We start from the raw sequence: 17,111 nt of genomic DNA, 5'->3' as shown, positions 1-17,111 counted from the left end.
AGTTCACCTAACAGTGTACTTTTAGTTCTTGCTTATTAAGGTCTGGACACAAGTTTTTCTTCACATTTCCTAGTAACTACAGAATAAACAAAATGCTTTCCAAAAAGAGACCCAATTTGAAGTAAACGAATTAGCCAGTCTTTTTCTATTCAAAAGTTTTATAAGTTAGTAAGCCAGCTGTAATAAATCCACAACTTTTGTATTTAAAAACAAAAATTAAATGCACTGTTTTGCTGCTATCTACTTCTAGTTTATTAAAAAAACTTGAGATAAGAACTTCAGTATCAGTTATCTCTTCTCAATTCTTACATAAGAGGATGCAACAGCAATGATGGGGGGACATGAAATCCAAAACAGATTTTACTCTTAGTCAGAACTCACTCCTCAAAGACAATAACAGCTTAATAAGCCCCTTGGCTTTTTAAAAGAGTTAAGGTTGAGTCATTTGAAGTAGTGGAAAAAAATCACTTTTAAATGTTCGATTTTCATTAATCACTTTTCTGAATCTCTCCTGGGGGGTGGTTCATGCTTAACATGAAGACCTACAGGTTCTCACAAGCCATTTCTAAGTGATAGCTCAACTTGTAAATGTAGCATCAGAAAAAGAAAATAATTAATACAGGAACGTATTTTTTCCTAACACAGTGGTGCTGGCACTATGGTTATTTGTCTCTAAACATAGTTTAAACCAATTTTTTTCTTTAACTACAAATAAGTGATCATGAAAGTCAAAACACTGGCTTATGCATGTTGAAGGGGAACACATATGCAACCTTCAGTTATCTGTGCCCAGCCAACTATTTGGCTCCAGATGTAAAACCATGGTCACAAGACTGGAGATCCAAAGAAGAAATGACTGGTCAACCAACGACCAACCACAGACACTTTTATAAAAGGAAGAATTTCTTTTATTTTTTTAATAACTAATTCTCTGTGGTGAGGGGCTAGAGGAAGTCACATTATACTTGTTTGCCCCTAAAGAAATCAACAAAGCGTTTTTTTCAAGCACATCAGCAAGAGGACAGGTGATATGCTGTTAAACAACTGCAGAGCTCACCAGAAGGAGGCCTGGCATTCCAGAACACTGTCCCATTTCCACCTGCCAGATTACCATACTGAATGAATCCGGAAAGAGTAATTATTATATTTACATATTCTGGGGTATTATAGATTCTGGGAAGTTGCTCACTCATAACAACGTTATTCAAGACTTTCAAAACCTCACTGCAGCAGTAAGATAGAACTTTTAATGATGCTAACATCAGCAATTCTATTAGATCCTACTAAAGGACTTAAAGAAAACCACTGTCTAACATCCTAACTATAGATGCATAATTACTGAAAATTCAGAAGTACTTTGGAGTGAGCCTCTCTCAAAGACTTCAGAATTCAGAAATTACAACAGCTGAAGAATGTTTGCACATTGAGATGGAACAGTAACTATTTTATATTGCTACTGATATCAATATGGAAAGCTAAATAAATAATAATGTTGCAAAAGATACAAAGGAGAAAAGGTTAGTTAAAAGGTACAGAATATTTACAGCAAAACTGTATAGTTTAATCCTATTTATATAATTTCTATATAGGCTTCTCTGAGGGCTCAGTGGTAAAGAATATTCCTGCTAATGCAGAAGGCGCAGTTCAATCCTTGGGTGAGGAAGATCCCCTGGAGAAGGAAATGGCAACCCACTCCAGTATTCTTCCCTGAGAAATCCCATGGACAGAGGAGACTGGTGGGCTACAGTCCATGGGGTCACAAAGAGTCGGACACAACAGCAACTGAACAAATGTGTACATATGTATGTACGAATACACACACACAACACACATAAATGTATCTCACAAAGAGAATATATAAGGGTCAAGAACCTAATCTCGTAAATGGCTGGTGTTATGATACAACCAATTTGGCTTTTTAAGGAAATATTTCACTGTTTGGATATTTATGTATTAATTTTTAAATGGCCTAATATATAAAATAATTTTAACAGAACCAATAACCTTCACTGACATCCTAGCAACCAACTTGGTTCCAGAAAAATAACAAGAATGTGTCTGTGGCTCATTCTTTGATCCCACTAAATATGATGTTTTAAATGTTGATAAGTCAAACAGTACAGAACATCAACGAATAAGACAATTTGTTTTTCCCAGTAGTTAAGAAAACTAGGTGAGAAACTAGTTAAGTCTCAAGAAGCTGGCCTACTTTGTGCTGACTGATCCACTTGCTAAAACTGAAAGAAGGAAACGTGCATAGCTGCCCCAGCCTTTGTCTCACTAGCAAATCCGCAATTTCCTTTCACCTGTATGGTTAAGGCCCTTAATTCATTTCAGGGAGTATTAGGAAGACATCACAGCCAAAGATATAAGCCACATTCCTTAATGTAGGTTAATCAGAGAAAAAAGATAACGTAGTCTGATTCTACGTCTACTGATGTTTTGAACTCAGAAGATAAGAAGGATGACCTGGGAACACAGCAGCCAGGATCTCAGTAAAGCTGCTGAAACCAAGCTTTTCCTGGCCTACTCTCCTTCTGGTCTCTACAATTTGTGACCATAGGAACATGACTCTGAAAACACCATTTTGCTTAGGATAACTGCTCCAGAGACAGGAAATGAAACCTAATAAAGTAAAAAATGGGGGATAGTTGGGAATTTTCATTTCTTTGGACTTAGTTGGAAATTCCATTTATTTGGATCCTAAGTTGTGAACATAAAAAACAAGAACCTTTAGTATCTCCCTAAGAATTTGATAATAGGAGATAGCTTATACAAATTTGTGACTTATTTTTATACTGGTGACTGTTTATCTGGAATTTCTAATATCCTACCACCTGGACTCAGCATACAATCTCTGGTAACCTACATGACACAATGTAATTGGGTACAATTTATGATGGGAAAAAGATTAAGGGGTGCTTATTTTCTGCCTGGAATACAGAGGGGCCTTGGGGATAAAATTTTTGATGTACATTTCAGGCTATTCAGGGGCAAAGAATAAACTGGCCCCCAGTGTCACAGGAGAATACACAATAGAGAAGTGGCTGGTATTAGGGATGTAGCTTTTAAAGGACTCACTTTACACTGCTATCTCCTCCCCTAGAAACAGTCACATCCTTGGTTGACCATAAATGTGATAAACCCTGGTGGGCAGAGAGAAAACAAAGTGTAGGGAGTCAGACTCCTCTGCTAGGGTCTTCCCTTTGACCAGGTCATTAAAGGCTCTAATTAATCACTTAAGCTCATTCTGTCCCATTTTATCCTCTCCTTAGTTAATCTCATTCTCTCTCAGAGCTTTACTAGTAACACACACACACACACACACACACACACACACACAAACTTACATATTACCCTATTACATGCTATATTTCATTGTGCTAAATTTCTAATTCATAGCACTTTAACAGCTGAAATTTTACATTTATTTGTATAAGCAATGTTTGTCTTTCCTGCAAACAATACAAACTCCATGAAGACAGAGGTCTTATCTCTTTGACTAAGTGCTCCTTTCCACCACTTAGTACGACGTCTAGGACATGGTGGGCCCTCAACAACAACAAAAAAATACCTGTTGAATGAAAAAAAGAGGGGAACACCATTCCCATGGCTTCTTGTTTCCAGGTGGATGCACACACATCTAATAAAGACGTATCTAACTGCTGAGGTCAGAAAAGAGGAAGGTGCACGTGTGGCATAGCCCCTTCCAGGCTCTCTTTACCTCTTGGATCCACCTGCCAAGAGAGAAAGTGGCTTCTAGCCTGCTCTCATTCATGTCATAAGTGATCTGCCCTCACTAGGGAGAACTGTGATTGCCCAAAAGTGGTAGCTGGATGAATTCAACAATGATTGTTTTGGGCTGAATTATTATGAGGCTACATATCCAAGCCTCACCAATAATGATATTTTATCACCATCTATCTGATTCTTGTATTACTTCTCTCTTGTTTACAAATACAGAGAAGGAAACATAGTTTCACTTACAACCTTCATTAAAACATCAGGAACACATATTTAAGGTACATATTTTCTTTTAAGCACCTAAGTGATTGTTGAGTCTGTCCTTGAACTCATCCATCTCTTAAGCTATTTTCTTCTAATTTCTATTTTGGAGCTATTCCCTTCTAATTTATCTATTTATCTTTGGAGTCCAGTTTATTTAACAATGCTTTCAAAATTATTCGTAGAACTGGTAAGTATCTTGCCATTTATTCATGCAACTAAGATTTACTGCACAAATACTACATGCCAGGCACTCTGGTTAGGAATTCAGGAGAAAATGTAAACAAGATAGATACAATCCCTCCCTTTAAGGGCTTGTATCTAGAGTAGAATATAACAGAAGTAATCAGACAAAAGTATTTCATTCTGTTAAGGGCCATGAAGGAAGCAAACAAAGGAATGAGAAAGCAAAAAGGCACGGGAGTGGGAACCTACATTAAACAGGAGACTAAGATCCAAAAAAGCCCCTCTGAAGAAGCGACATTAAACAGACCTCAGAGATAAGAAAGAGAGAAGAAGAATCTAAGCAAAAGAAACACATACATACAGGACTTAAGACAAGAAAGAGTTTAGGGCATTTCAGGAACTGAGAGAAAACCATGTGACTAGAATACAGAAGAGAATAGCATGAAATGAGGTTTAAGAAATAAACAGAGCTAAGATACGGCAGGTCACTGAGCACAGTAAGAAGCTTGGGTTTTATTTAATGGTACAGCATTAAACTCTTCTTCTTTAAGTTAAATCCCCACATCCTTCTAGTGTTTTTCATGATATCATTTTGATCCCTCTCATTATACTAGTCATCTTTTCCATGTAGTATAGTTAGTCTAATATATTTAAACACAGTGTTTAAAACTAAGCCCAGTTCTCCAAAACACGATCTTACTAGGATAGGGAGGGACTACCACTTCACTGTAGGGAGTATGCGTCAATCAACAGTCTCAGCTCACCTCACTCTTAACAGTTATATCCCAACAGTGAGCGAAAGGAGCTTGCTATGATGCTAAAACCCCCAAAGAGCCAACCAGCCTTCTGCCCCAGTTATGACCATGCTCCTTTTGAAATCCACTTAACCTCATGGGTGGTAGCCTAGTCACAGTTTCTCAGTTCAAGACCACATTCCACCAACCAGATTTGACTTTTCTCATGGTTACAGGTACTCATCAGCATGCCCAGTGCCAGCCAGAGGTGGTCAACATGCAAGAGAGGAGAACTCCATGCCGAAAACATATCTCTCAGCTTCTGGATCACTCCTAGCTTGATATAATCTACATTTAGGCATGATGTTTCTCTATGAAAGTGAGGGCATTAATAAAGTTAACAATCACCCTTACAGCTTCCCAAACTAAAAATCTCAACTTCTCCCTTCTTTCACCTCCACATATCCAATCAATCTCAAACTCTAACACTAAATATTCCTCCAATACTTCTTTCCTATCGTTCTCCTAGTTCATGCCACCATTAACTCCTCTAGATGACTGGAACAAGCTGCTAACATGACTGACAAGATCCTTCACTCTATGGCCTGTACTCAGTTCTCTGACCTCATCTTTAAATCTGGTGTCCTCCCTTCCCCCACTATGCAGACCTGTGATACTGACTATACCCTGTTCCATGACTACAGCATGTTGTATGTTCTTCTCTCCATCTAAAACATCTCTGCTCTAAGTATCGCCTTCCCTTTCATGCTAATGCTCACTCATTTGTCAGGTTTCAACCTAAACATTACCTCCTCCACAAAGTCTTCCCTGATACCTACCCAACTCCCCATCTGAAGTACCGTTCCTCCCTTCCTTGTACTTCCTCCATCTTAGTTCTTGACTTTTACTGCTATTTACTTATCAGCCACCTTCACTAGACCATAAACTCGCAGACATCCAGGAACGTGCCTGTTTTGTTCACTTAGATTCTAAATATCAAACAACCAGCACAGTGCTCAGAACATAGTAGGTATCACAAATGTATTTGTGGAGAGTGACAGCCAGAAAAACTATGTGTGCACACACACACCTGCATAAATAAATTCAGACACAAGACTTTTGGAAAGTGAGAACGCCCTAACTTCCACACTTAGAATAATTTTATAAAGGCCTTAAATTTGCCTGACTTAAATCTGTAACATTACAAACGAAACTCTTAAAGAGAAACTACGTAAAAGGTAAAATTGGTAAATATATAACCCCTTAACTAGTGATGTATCATCATTCATTTAAATGTGTATTAAAAATACGGGACCGTTTTTTTCTTTAAAGCAGTAATAAGGTGATACACTGCAGACCCAAATTACTGAACTGGCAAAATGTTATTCACTCATCCAGAACAGTCAGCACCCCAGAAACAGCCAAGCTGCTTGTCCCCTAACGTGCACATGGGTCACTGATGCCCAACACAGGTGAGAACAGCTTGCCCGGGACCAACACAACAACCCAGTTCCAGGAAGCAGAAAACAGCTGGATACTTACTCACATAATGCCACGTATTTTTCAAGAGAGTCAATCAGCAGTTTGCTGTCTCCTTGATGAAAGTGCAGGGCAGGGAGAACGACGTCATCCTTTAGACAGAATACCAAATATGACCAGCCCATACCCTCTTTGTTTTGCTTGATTGATTTCAGGTCTGTCAAACTGAACAGGAATGACCATTTGCTTTTCCCATTTCTATGACTTGGAGCATCTTAAAAACAAGAAAGTGGGGCAAAATATTTTTTTTCACCTTTTTAACAGGTACTGACAGCACTCTTCACAACTGCCTAACAGAAATTTGCTGAACCTAGGGAATGACTGCAGCATTCATATTACCATGTCTTCCACCTGTATTAGAAATGGCAACAAACATTTTCTTTAAAGAACAGTCTTTAAAATAATTATCTTACTGCATACAAATTTGAAAAAAATGCTATCCTTATTTAAAATATCAGCTTTGTCCCAAAATGATAGTGGCTTTAGAAGCAGGTAGGCTGGATTCAAACTGCAACACCACCATCTTACTAACTGAATTATTTGGGGCAAATAATTGAATCTCTCTGAGCCTTAGTTTCTTCATCTGTATAATGGAGATAATTATACTTACCTCCCAATGTTATTCTAAGAATTAAAAAGAAAATACTTGTCAACTAACTACTATGGTGTCAAGTACAGAGCAAATAATAAATATTCATCCTCTCCACTTCCCTCAAAAACAAATCAAACGATGCACTTCAACAGTGCGTTTAAAACAAAATGCATTTAAAACAAAAACCAACCTTTATTCCTCACATCCTTTTGCAATTATTTTTAGCAGACTACACTGAGTGAAGGTAAAAGTACGCCAATATAAAAAGTAACACTGGAGTGAATACACAGACTAACATTTGCAAAAACCCACATAACAGTGGGAAATTGAGGATAAAAAGGTAATCAAGTTGTGAATGCTTCAAAAAGAATGAATACATTGAATATCACTGCTAAAATCAACCTTTTACTAAATTAAGACCTCAGTTCAAGTCAAACTATAGCTATGTAAAATAAAGCATTTCCTAGTATTTGGGCTCTTTAGAGAGACTTAAAATCCTAGGTTTGTGAATAATATCATAATCAATTTAAAGATTATCTATTTAAATAAAAATGTAAAGAACAAAGGAAAAAATGCTACCCAATACTTATAATTAATTTCTTATCTAAAAATGTCATTTTAACATTTTAACTCGGACCTTAAGCAGGAAAGATTCTGAAATCTTAAAAAACCCTTTCTTGAATGTTATTTCATAAGAAGTGTCATACTATCCTGTTATTGAAAATCATCACTAATTCTGTCCCAACACTATCAATTCCACAAAGATAAACCACATAGATAATATTTGCTTACAGAACTTAATCAAAGGGTAGATCAGTTGGTACTGACCTGAATGTATGTCACCTTCCTATACAGTCAGGAACATTACAGCTCCATCACCTCCAAAAAGATCTCCTCAACTGACCCAGAGGAATCTACACCTTACAGAAACCTCTACTTGCAGGGAATGCAGACACCATCACTCTTTCACGGACATGTGGTCAAGTGATACCTTTAACAAGTATCACTTGAAAGAAAGTCCAGAAAGGCTAAAGTAACTTATCTACGCAGTGACCTGCCGACTTCCTGTTCAGATGGTGAACTATATCCAAGGCTGATAACAGATTTAGTACTATGACTACACATCATGTTTCACTGGAATTTGTATTACAGGGCTCATAACACCATTACAAACGAACAGCAAAGTGAGAACAATTCTAGAATTCCAACATGTGTCACCTACATATGAATGTATCTCGACTACCTATAAAGAATTCATACTACTAGATTATCTACAAAGACAAAAATATTTTCACAGCAAAACAACAGTGAGAAACTAGATACAATTTTTAAATTAAGTTCTTAAATTACACAAAAAGTATTTAATCCAAAGTAATGCAAGAATATCATATGAAGAATATTAAATAATATATGCAGACTATACGAACTATCAGAAGTTTGTGCATATTCCCAAAGTAAAAATTTTACACAGATTTTCTCTTGTTAATGGAAGAGAAACACATTTCATACTAAATACAACAGAAAATGCCTCACACATTTCCTCACTTAAAGCTCTGATAAACGATGAGAGAAACATTACAAGTCAATTCTAGAAGTCCCTTTACTAGAGTGTAAGTTTTAATTCCATTCACAGCTATATGCCCAGTGCTTAGAAAAGTGACTAGCACATAGTAGGTATTCAAAGGTGTGTTAAATAGAATAACAACCTAGTAACAAGTCAACAGAAAAGTAATGTGCAATCTGGTCTACCAACACAAGCTAGCCAGAACTAGAAAATGTCACAGAAGAAAACTAACAGAACCCGAGTTAACCCCAAATTTCCTTCTTTCTCCTTAGAGAAAGGTAAATAAAACTAATTAGTTCTGATGAACTTATCATGTTACCAAATACATGTAAAAAATACCTCCAACACACTGACATGGGAAAACTGGCTACAACAGCAGAAAAGTGAATAAAATAGTAAGTCTCCGTATGTCTTAAACAGAATTAACATGAAGGTCATGACATTTTACTTGAATAGGTTTCCAGAACATCATGGCAGTCTGTTGTTCTGGAAAGATGTATTTTCAAAGCATCTGATCTAGAACATAAAAACAAAGACTTAGCAGTATATTTCCTAAGAAATATAAACTTAAAAAAAGTTTTCAATAGTCAACTTTTTTAAGGTTTGCCCCAACTTTTCCTCTGTAAATCACACCAAAAAAGTAAAAAACGTGAAGGTTATAATAATAAAGTTAAAATTTTTATTTGAAAAACTGCTTTTCAAAAACAAACAAAAATTTAATGGCCTAATTTTTAATTCTGAAACATTAAGATCAGAAAATGTCTTAAGAAGCAGTTTTTATGAAACATGACTGGATGAGGTTAAGCCGAGGATAAGCTGAGATGGAATGGGAAGAAATGGAATACATGTACTTCATTAACTCCTTGTGCTGTTAAATATGTACATGTGTTTGTACACTGGGCCATACGGTGCAATATATTTCTTACTATCATAAAATTTTTTAAGTAGTGGAGAGAATAGAGAAAAAGAAAACGTGTCCTTAACTTTTAATAATTACTAAATAAAGGCTCTTTACAAGCCATCATACAGTGCCAAGATATACAAGCAGCATTTATGTCTGTTTCTTGCTAAGCTACACAGTACGCAGTTACACAGACATTCTCAACTCTGAACACTAAAATCACCAGAACTTCTGAGAAATACAGGTGCCTGGGCTCCATCTCCAGAGGATGATTTAATTTGCTGCATGAAACCCAAGCACTGGTACTTTTTTGATTTTTGTTTTTTGCCATGCAGCACAGCATGCAGGATGCAGGACCCTAGCTCCCCAACCAGGGATCAAACCTGTGTCCTGCAGTGGGAGCACGGAGGCTTCCAACCACTGAACCACCAGTGAAGTCCCAACTGGTAGTTTTTTTAACAGCTTAACTTCCCCATGTGATTTCAATGCACAGCCAAAGTTAAAAACCATTAATCTAAAAAGATGTTTACTGTCAGATACTTTTCTCAAACACGTAATGCTTCCTTTATGAAATTCTGAAAATTCACTCATTTTGCTCATTTCTGTAACTTTTTTCATTTTCAAGGATTTAGCAATAATATTAGGCAGTGAAAAATAGCAATTCACATAAACCAATTCTGAAGGTCTGATCTAGAGAAGTTAAAAATCTCTCAAATGCTAAATATACTAAAATTCAGTGGTTTTCTTTTCAAAGCTCTTTCTTGAGGTTTCAACCCACTCATTTGGACCACTGTATTTCTATAAGAGAAAGCTAGCCCTAGCTCATAGGCTTCCCATGGCGTTAGTGGTGAAGAACCTGCCTGCCAATGCAGAAGATGTAAGAGAAGTGGGTTTGATCCCTGGGTTGGGAGGATCCCCTGGAGAAGAAAATGGCAACCCACTCTAATATTCTTGTCTGAAGAATCCCAAGGACAGAGAGCCTGGCAGCCTACAGTCCATGGGGTCACGAGAGTAGGACACGCCTTAGTAACTAAACCACCATGCATGCATATATGCTTTTTTTTTGGCATTCCTATTCTACAGGGAAGGTTCTTATCAGAACAATGTAAAAATGTTATGAAAAGAAAACCACAGGATTTTAGTATATTTAGCATGTGAGGGATTTTTAACTTCTCTAGATTAGACCTTCAGGGTTGGTTTATGTGAATTGCTATTTTTTGTTTGCCTAATATATGCATGAGCTGATTGTTAAAAAAAAGTTTGTGATTTACTATTTATTTCTTAATTGCTACTGTTCCCAAGAAATGATATAGTACAAAGTGTATATGAGAATGATTCCCCAGGCCATACATGAAAATCAATTTTACTTATATTAACATAGCAATACATATATTAAACATAGCAATACATATTCTAGAAAACTTTGGCTAGCCTTTTTGACTATGGTAAATGCCGATAAATCCTAAATTCAGACCAAAATCATTAAAAGATCAAATATCCTATTAGTTATAAAATACAAAGAAATCAAAACAAAAAAAATGTAACTCTAATTTAGAGTGTTTAGTATTTTTTAAAGAGACCTCCAGTAAGTTGGCCACATCACAGACAGGCTAGCGAGCTTGTATCTGGGATAGTATACGTATGTGTTCTACCAGACTGCTGGCTTGGCTCTTTCTTGTTATCTACATGTAGACAGTCACCACACAGCAAACATAAATTTATATATAAAGGAGAATAATCACTGAACATATATATAAAGGGGAGACTGCAATGAGCTGTGATGATCCCAGTAAACACTGAAATTAGAACAATATGCTGTAGCGGTATCCTCCATCTCCCCCTGGTGCTTTAAGGATGAAATAACATGACTTTTTTTTAATTCTACAGGATTTATGAAAAATATACATGAGAGACAACCAAAGCAATTTTTAAAGTGCTTCTATTTTATGCCATTAATAACTTAAACAGAACAAGTACTTTATGAAGTCACAACCAAGGCAACAAAAAGATGATAAAGGAATAAAAACGTAAGAGTTATACATATTAATCAAAGCAGCAAATCCTCCTTCCTCTAAGAAGCATGAAACCATTTTCTTTGCACTTTTGTTTATACTGTAGCAAATCAGTTTAAGATTTCAAAAGACTGAAATCATACCTCCATTAGTATGTGGTTTCTTTTTAAATGACACTGTATTAACCATGTCCCACTCTGCTTCGTAACTGTTCAGATGTTCCGCGACTCGATGAGCTCTTTCTTTGGGGGCCTGGGTCCATTCTACAACTGAGCTGGAGTCCTAAAATAATTATAACATATAAAATATTTAGGGACTAAGACTAGAATTTCATTTCAATCAATAATGTCTTCTCAGCTTCTATATAAATTAAGTTTGTAGGTTGTGGCAGACATCACTGATGGCAAAACTGAACACTGTTTCCTACCCTTTCTCCCTTGTTCAAGTTAACAAAAAAAGAAAAGCGTGTCCAGACTCTCCTACAGACAGAGTTATCAGTGAAATACAAGCTAAGACAACAGTAGGCCTTGGGAATGCTTTGATACTTCCTGCTTTCAATGCAGCTATGTTGGTAAAAATGTAACAGCCACCTTACAACCATAGAGAAAAAGCAAGAAAAACATTGCAAAGAACTCCAAACCTCCAGACTTCTGGAGGAAAGTTATTTGAGGAAAACAGCCAACAGCAGCCACTTATGGAAGTCATCATCATTGGCTGCTATATTTCTCTTAATCAAAATAACCTAAAAGCTACAAATAACATATCTACATGTTTAGTCCTAAAGAACTTTCTTTTAAAAGAGACTCAAACAAAAAAACAACCAAAAACCTAAAAAAAAAAAAAAACAAAACCAAGTCTAAAACGCAACATTAATAATTCGACTAAATCAAAAAATTTAACTTCTAGTCAACAAAAGATACTACACATAAGTTAACGATAAGCAAAACTTGTGAAATCTTTCTAAAATACATAGAAGATGACAGGAAAACATGCAGAATATAAAAATAACCCCTACCAATGTACTTAGAAATCAACAAATATCAGAAAGAGAAAAGGAAATGGCATGAACAAGCAAATCAAAGAAGAAAACATGAAGTGACAAATAAAGATGTCCAACTTCAGAAATAAAGAGAAGCAAGATGAATTTCAGCTTTTATGCACCCTTCAATTAAAAAATAGAAGACAGTGTGAGAAAACGCTATCTCCCACTGTTGATAACAGGGATAATCAGTACTGACTGAAATGAAAACTGAGTCATATTTATTAAAATTTAAAATATGCATATTTCACAATAACTTTATCTACATTAAGAAATACACATGTATACAAAGAGGCAGATATAAGAATCCTCATCATAACATTGCTTGTAAAAGTGAAAAGCTGAACATATCTTATTAGCCATCAATGAAAAAGTAAATAAACTAGGGGTAGCCAATAAAATGCTATGCAGAAGTTTAAAGATTGATATCTGTTCATGTGTATTTATGTTCAATATGTAAAAGTAAATAAAAGGAAATCCTGAAACAATGTATGCAGCGTTAACAACTGCATGGAACACACACAATGAGAAACACACTAGAGAAAACCAGGGACAATGGACGAATGAATGGATATACACAGCTACACAGATAAGGCAGGAAATGTGTACTGATAAGTCTGGAAAGATACACAGTAAACACGTGAGGGATGGGGTTCTAGTCAAGGAGGACTTCAACCTTCTATTATTTGAATTTTTACAATATGGATTACTAGTGTAATTCTATTCAAAAATGGAAAAAAGATTTTATAGGAACAGGAATATATTATAAAGAAATAGAAACAGACTGAAGAATAGGGCAGAAAAAAACTGAATGAATGAAATTATAAAGTGGAGTGCTTTTTCCTCAGAGTCCTTCCACAAATGTCACTTCTCAGGGAGTCCTCCTTGTTTGCCCAATTTAAAAAATGCAACCTTTACCACCATCACTACTAATAAAGAGGAAAGCTAAACAGCATTTACAGAATCCAACCCCACCCGCAGGCTTGGACCTGGTGAATCACGTACTTATGAAAACTAGGATAAAGGTCAAGCTGAAAAAAGGACTACTAACAAGAGTCCAGAAGGCTGGAGGTTTATTCACTGGAAAAGGTAAAGCAGATTCTCTCTGGATTACAAGCAACCAGGGACACTGAGCAAAGAGATAATAACTGAAAACAGGACAATGAATCAAAAGTTCATGAAATGAGTGGCAAGACTCCCTGCTGTCTTCCTCCAATCAGTTCCCAGAACAGTAGAATCCAGTTTTCCCTCTTGAGGCAGAAATCTGTACTCTTCTCTGACACATGACCAGTCCAAGAAAAAAGACCCAGGTTTCAACATCAGGGATTCCCCAAGGCAACAGCCTAGCCAGGTCACCCTGAGTCCCAACTATCAACAAACCTATCTATACACTGAGAGTATGATCAGTTTTTCATATGTGCTGTTTATTAGCACCACAATACAACCATCACCAAACAAAGGCAAGTGTCTACATAAATGATAAAAGTCTAAATGAAACAGGGGGAAAGATAGTGAATTAGAGAAAGTGGACTATATACAGAAATGAAAACATCTAAAAAATTATCCTTAAATTCCTCAGATACAAGGGAATCATGGATGAATAGCATCCATGAAAAACAGGATACAATTTTTCTTTTAAAGGGGGGAAAGGGGACAAAGAAAGCTGAGCACCGAAGAATTGACACTTTTGAACTGTGTTGTTGGAGAAGACTCTTGAGAGTCCCTTGGACTGCAAGGAGATCCAACCAGTCCATTCTAAAGGAGATCAGTCCTGGGTGTTCATTGGAAGGACTGATGCTGAAGTGGAAACTCCAATACTTTGGCCACCTCATGCGAAGATTTGACTCATTAGAAAAGACCCTGATGCTGAGAGGGATAGGGGGCAGGAGGAGAAGGGGACGACAGAGGATGAGATGGCTGGATGGCATCACCAACTTGATGCACATGAGTTTGGGTAAACTCTGGGAGTTGGTGATGGATAGGGAGGCTTGGCGTGCTGCGATTCATGGGATCACAAAGAGTTGGACAAGACTGAGCGACTGAACTGAACAAGATGCATTCAAAATTTAAAAAACAGCAAAGATGAAAATGATTCCAGAAGAACTGAAACATAAGACTAAAGAAATTTCCTAGAAAATAACATACACATATACAAAGAATTAGAAAATAGTAAAGTATTAAAATACTGGAGAAGGCAATGGCACCCCACTCCAGTACTGTTGCCCGGAAAATCCCATGGATGGAGGAGCCTGGTAGGGTGCAGTCCATGGGGTCGCTAAGAGTCAGACACGACTGAGCGACTTCACTTTCACTTTCCACTTTCATGCATTGGAGAAGGAAATGGCAACCCACTCCAGTGTTCTTGCCTGGAGAATCCCAGGGATGGGGGAGCCTGGTAGGCTGCAGTCCATGGGGTCGCACAGAGTCGGACATGACTGAAGCAACACAGCAGCAATTAAAATACTATAGGACGATATAAAACATGTAGAGGGTTCCAGAAAGAATCAAAGTAGAAAATGGACAGGAAGAAGAAACCACCACTAAAACAATTCAAGAACATTTTCTAAAAACTAAAAGATAGAAGTTTTCACATTAAAAAGGCCTATCAAGCATCCACACAGAGGATAAAAAGGACCACAAGGGCACATTTCCAGGACATCTAGAATACTACCAACAAAGAGGTAATTCTAAAACTTCTGAACAGGAAAAAAATATAGCAAGGATCAGGATTCAAATACATTAGACTTAACATCAATAAAGGAAATAAGACAAATGCAAAGATAGTAACTTCCAAAAATATGGGGGTAATTTCTTTTCAAATTATAATTCTATGCCAGCCAGTCATCAATTCAGAATTGATAGCTCAACCCAAATGTTCACAGAAGGATAAAAAAAAGTCTGAAAATAGAGATGTTTTTGGTCTCATACATGCTTTTTCTGAGGAAGCACTGGAGGTGCACCAAAACTAGAGAGTAAACCAAAAGAGAAGACAGCACAGGAGACAGGAAACAGGGATTAAACCGTGGGAGAGAGGCAAAAGGAACCCCCAGGATAACTGCTGCACAGCAAACCAAGAGAGCAGCCAGTTCAGAAGGAACTTGGAAGAAAATTCTGCAAGAAATGTCTTTAAGAAGATAAAATTAGATCGCCTATGTGATTAATACTTTGAGAAGAAATGTGCACAACTGAGCCATAGTTTCAAGGTGAGTTAAGAGATAAGACAGAGCTAAACCCCTTCCATAGCGAGAACTCAACACGTTAGACACAGTAAACATAAACTAATCCAACTATCCCGTTCCTAGGTTTTCAAGGAAAATAGGTCCACACAGAAATTTGAACCTGATCATGCACAGTAGCATTATTTATATTAGCCTGAAGATGGAAACAACCCCAATGTTCATCAACTGCTGCTGCTGCTGCTGCTAAGTCGCTTCAGTTATGTCCGACTCTGTGCGACCCCATAGATGGCAGCCCATCAGGCTCCCCCGTCCCTGGGATTCTCTAGGCAAGAACACTGGAGTGGCCTGCCATTTCCTTCTCCAATGCACGAAAGTGAAAAGTGAAAGTGAAGTCGCTCAGTCGTGTCTGACTCTTAGCAACCCCATGGACTGCAGCCCACCAGGCTCCTCTATCCATGGGATTTTCCAGGCAAGACTACTGGAGTGGGGTGCTATCAACTGATGAACGAATAAACAAAATATGGCACATATCCATAAACGCAGTATTATTCAGCAAAAAGGAAAGAAAGGAAAGAACAGACAGGTGCTAGAACATGGATGAACCTTGAAAACAGTATGCTATGTGAAAGCAGCCAGTCACAAAAAACTACGTTCTATGATTCCATTCAGACAAAATGTCCACAATAAGCAAATCCTCAGAGACAGACAGTACATTAATGAGTGAAGAGTACTGGAGTTAAGTGGGAATGAGAGGTGACTGCTTTCTTTGGAATAGAAATGTTTTAAAGTTGGTTATTGGTGAGGTTATACAATTCTGTAAATATACTAAAGAAACTGAATTATGTCCTTTAAAACAGTGAACTTTATGGTACATGAATTATATCTTAATAAAGCTTTTATTTAAAAATGTCATTCCTTTAGTCAGATATTTCTTCCTTAAATACCTTGCCAGCATAGAGAATACTAGAAGAATCTAATGCATCATCCAATGGTCTCCAGTCCACTATTACTTCAGCATCCTAGGAAAAAAATTATTAACCATATTTACTCTTCAGCAATATCTTATTTTTCAGTCACCGATAGTTAATTCCCTGGGGGGCTGCACCACAAGGCATGCAGGACCTCAGTTCCCTGACCAGGAATTGAACCCACGCTCTCTGCAGTGGAAGCTCATATTCTTAACTACTGGACTACCAGGGAAGCCCCCAAAATCAATTTTTAACCTCTTAAATTTATTAGCACCTTAATATCCATACCATATGTAAACAATCACTATTTGACAACAAACAATATGCAGATTTCTAAATTCCGATTTTCATTATAAAAAATTACACTACTGTAACTTTTACTAAATTTAAAA

General features: G+C 37.0%; 1 protein-coding gene across 5 annotated transcripts in view; it reads right to left on the bottom strand.

Annotated features, from left to right (window-relative positions):
• The window catches only part of TBC1D15 (TBC1 domain family member 15), a 76,198-nt gene that overhangs the window by 34,785 nt on the left and 24,302 nt on the right, over window positions 1-17,111 (bottom strand). For 3 of the 5 annotated variants that reach the window (XM_061415524.1, XM_061415523.1, XM_061415525.1), the window contains exons 3-5: window positions 16,696-16,770; window positions 11,677-11,815; window positions 6,468-6,678 (exon numbers count right to left, since the gene is read on the bottom strand). In XM_061415524.1, the coding sequence (XP_061271508.1) occupies window positions 6,468-6,678; window positions 11,677-11,815; window positions 16,696-16,770 (425 nt within the window). The remainder of the gene's footprint in view (window positions 1-6,467; window positions 6,679-11,676; window positions 11,816-16,695; window positions 16,771-17,111) is intronic. The other 2 variants (XM_061415526.1, XM_061415527.1) reach the window with 1 other exon arrangement.

Source organism: Bos javanicus, chromosome 5 (genome assembly GCF_032452875.1).
Source record: "Bos javanicus breed banteng chromosome 5, ARS-OSU_banteng_1.0, whole genome shotgun sequence".
In the NCBI taxonomy this organism is placed as follows: Eukaryota; Metazoa; Chordata; class Mammalia; order Artiodactyla; family Bovidae; genus Bos; species Bos javanicus.
Note: the sequence above shows the minus strand (reverse complement) of the source record. Positions and strands in the feature narration are given on the sequence as shown.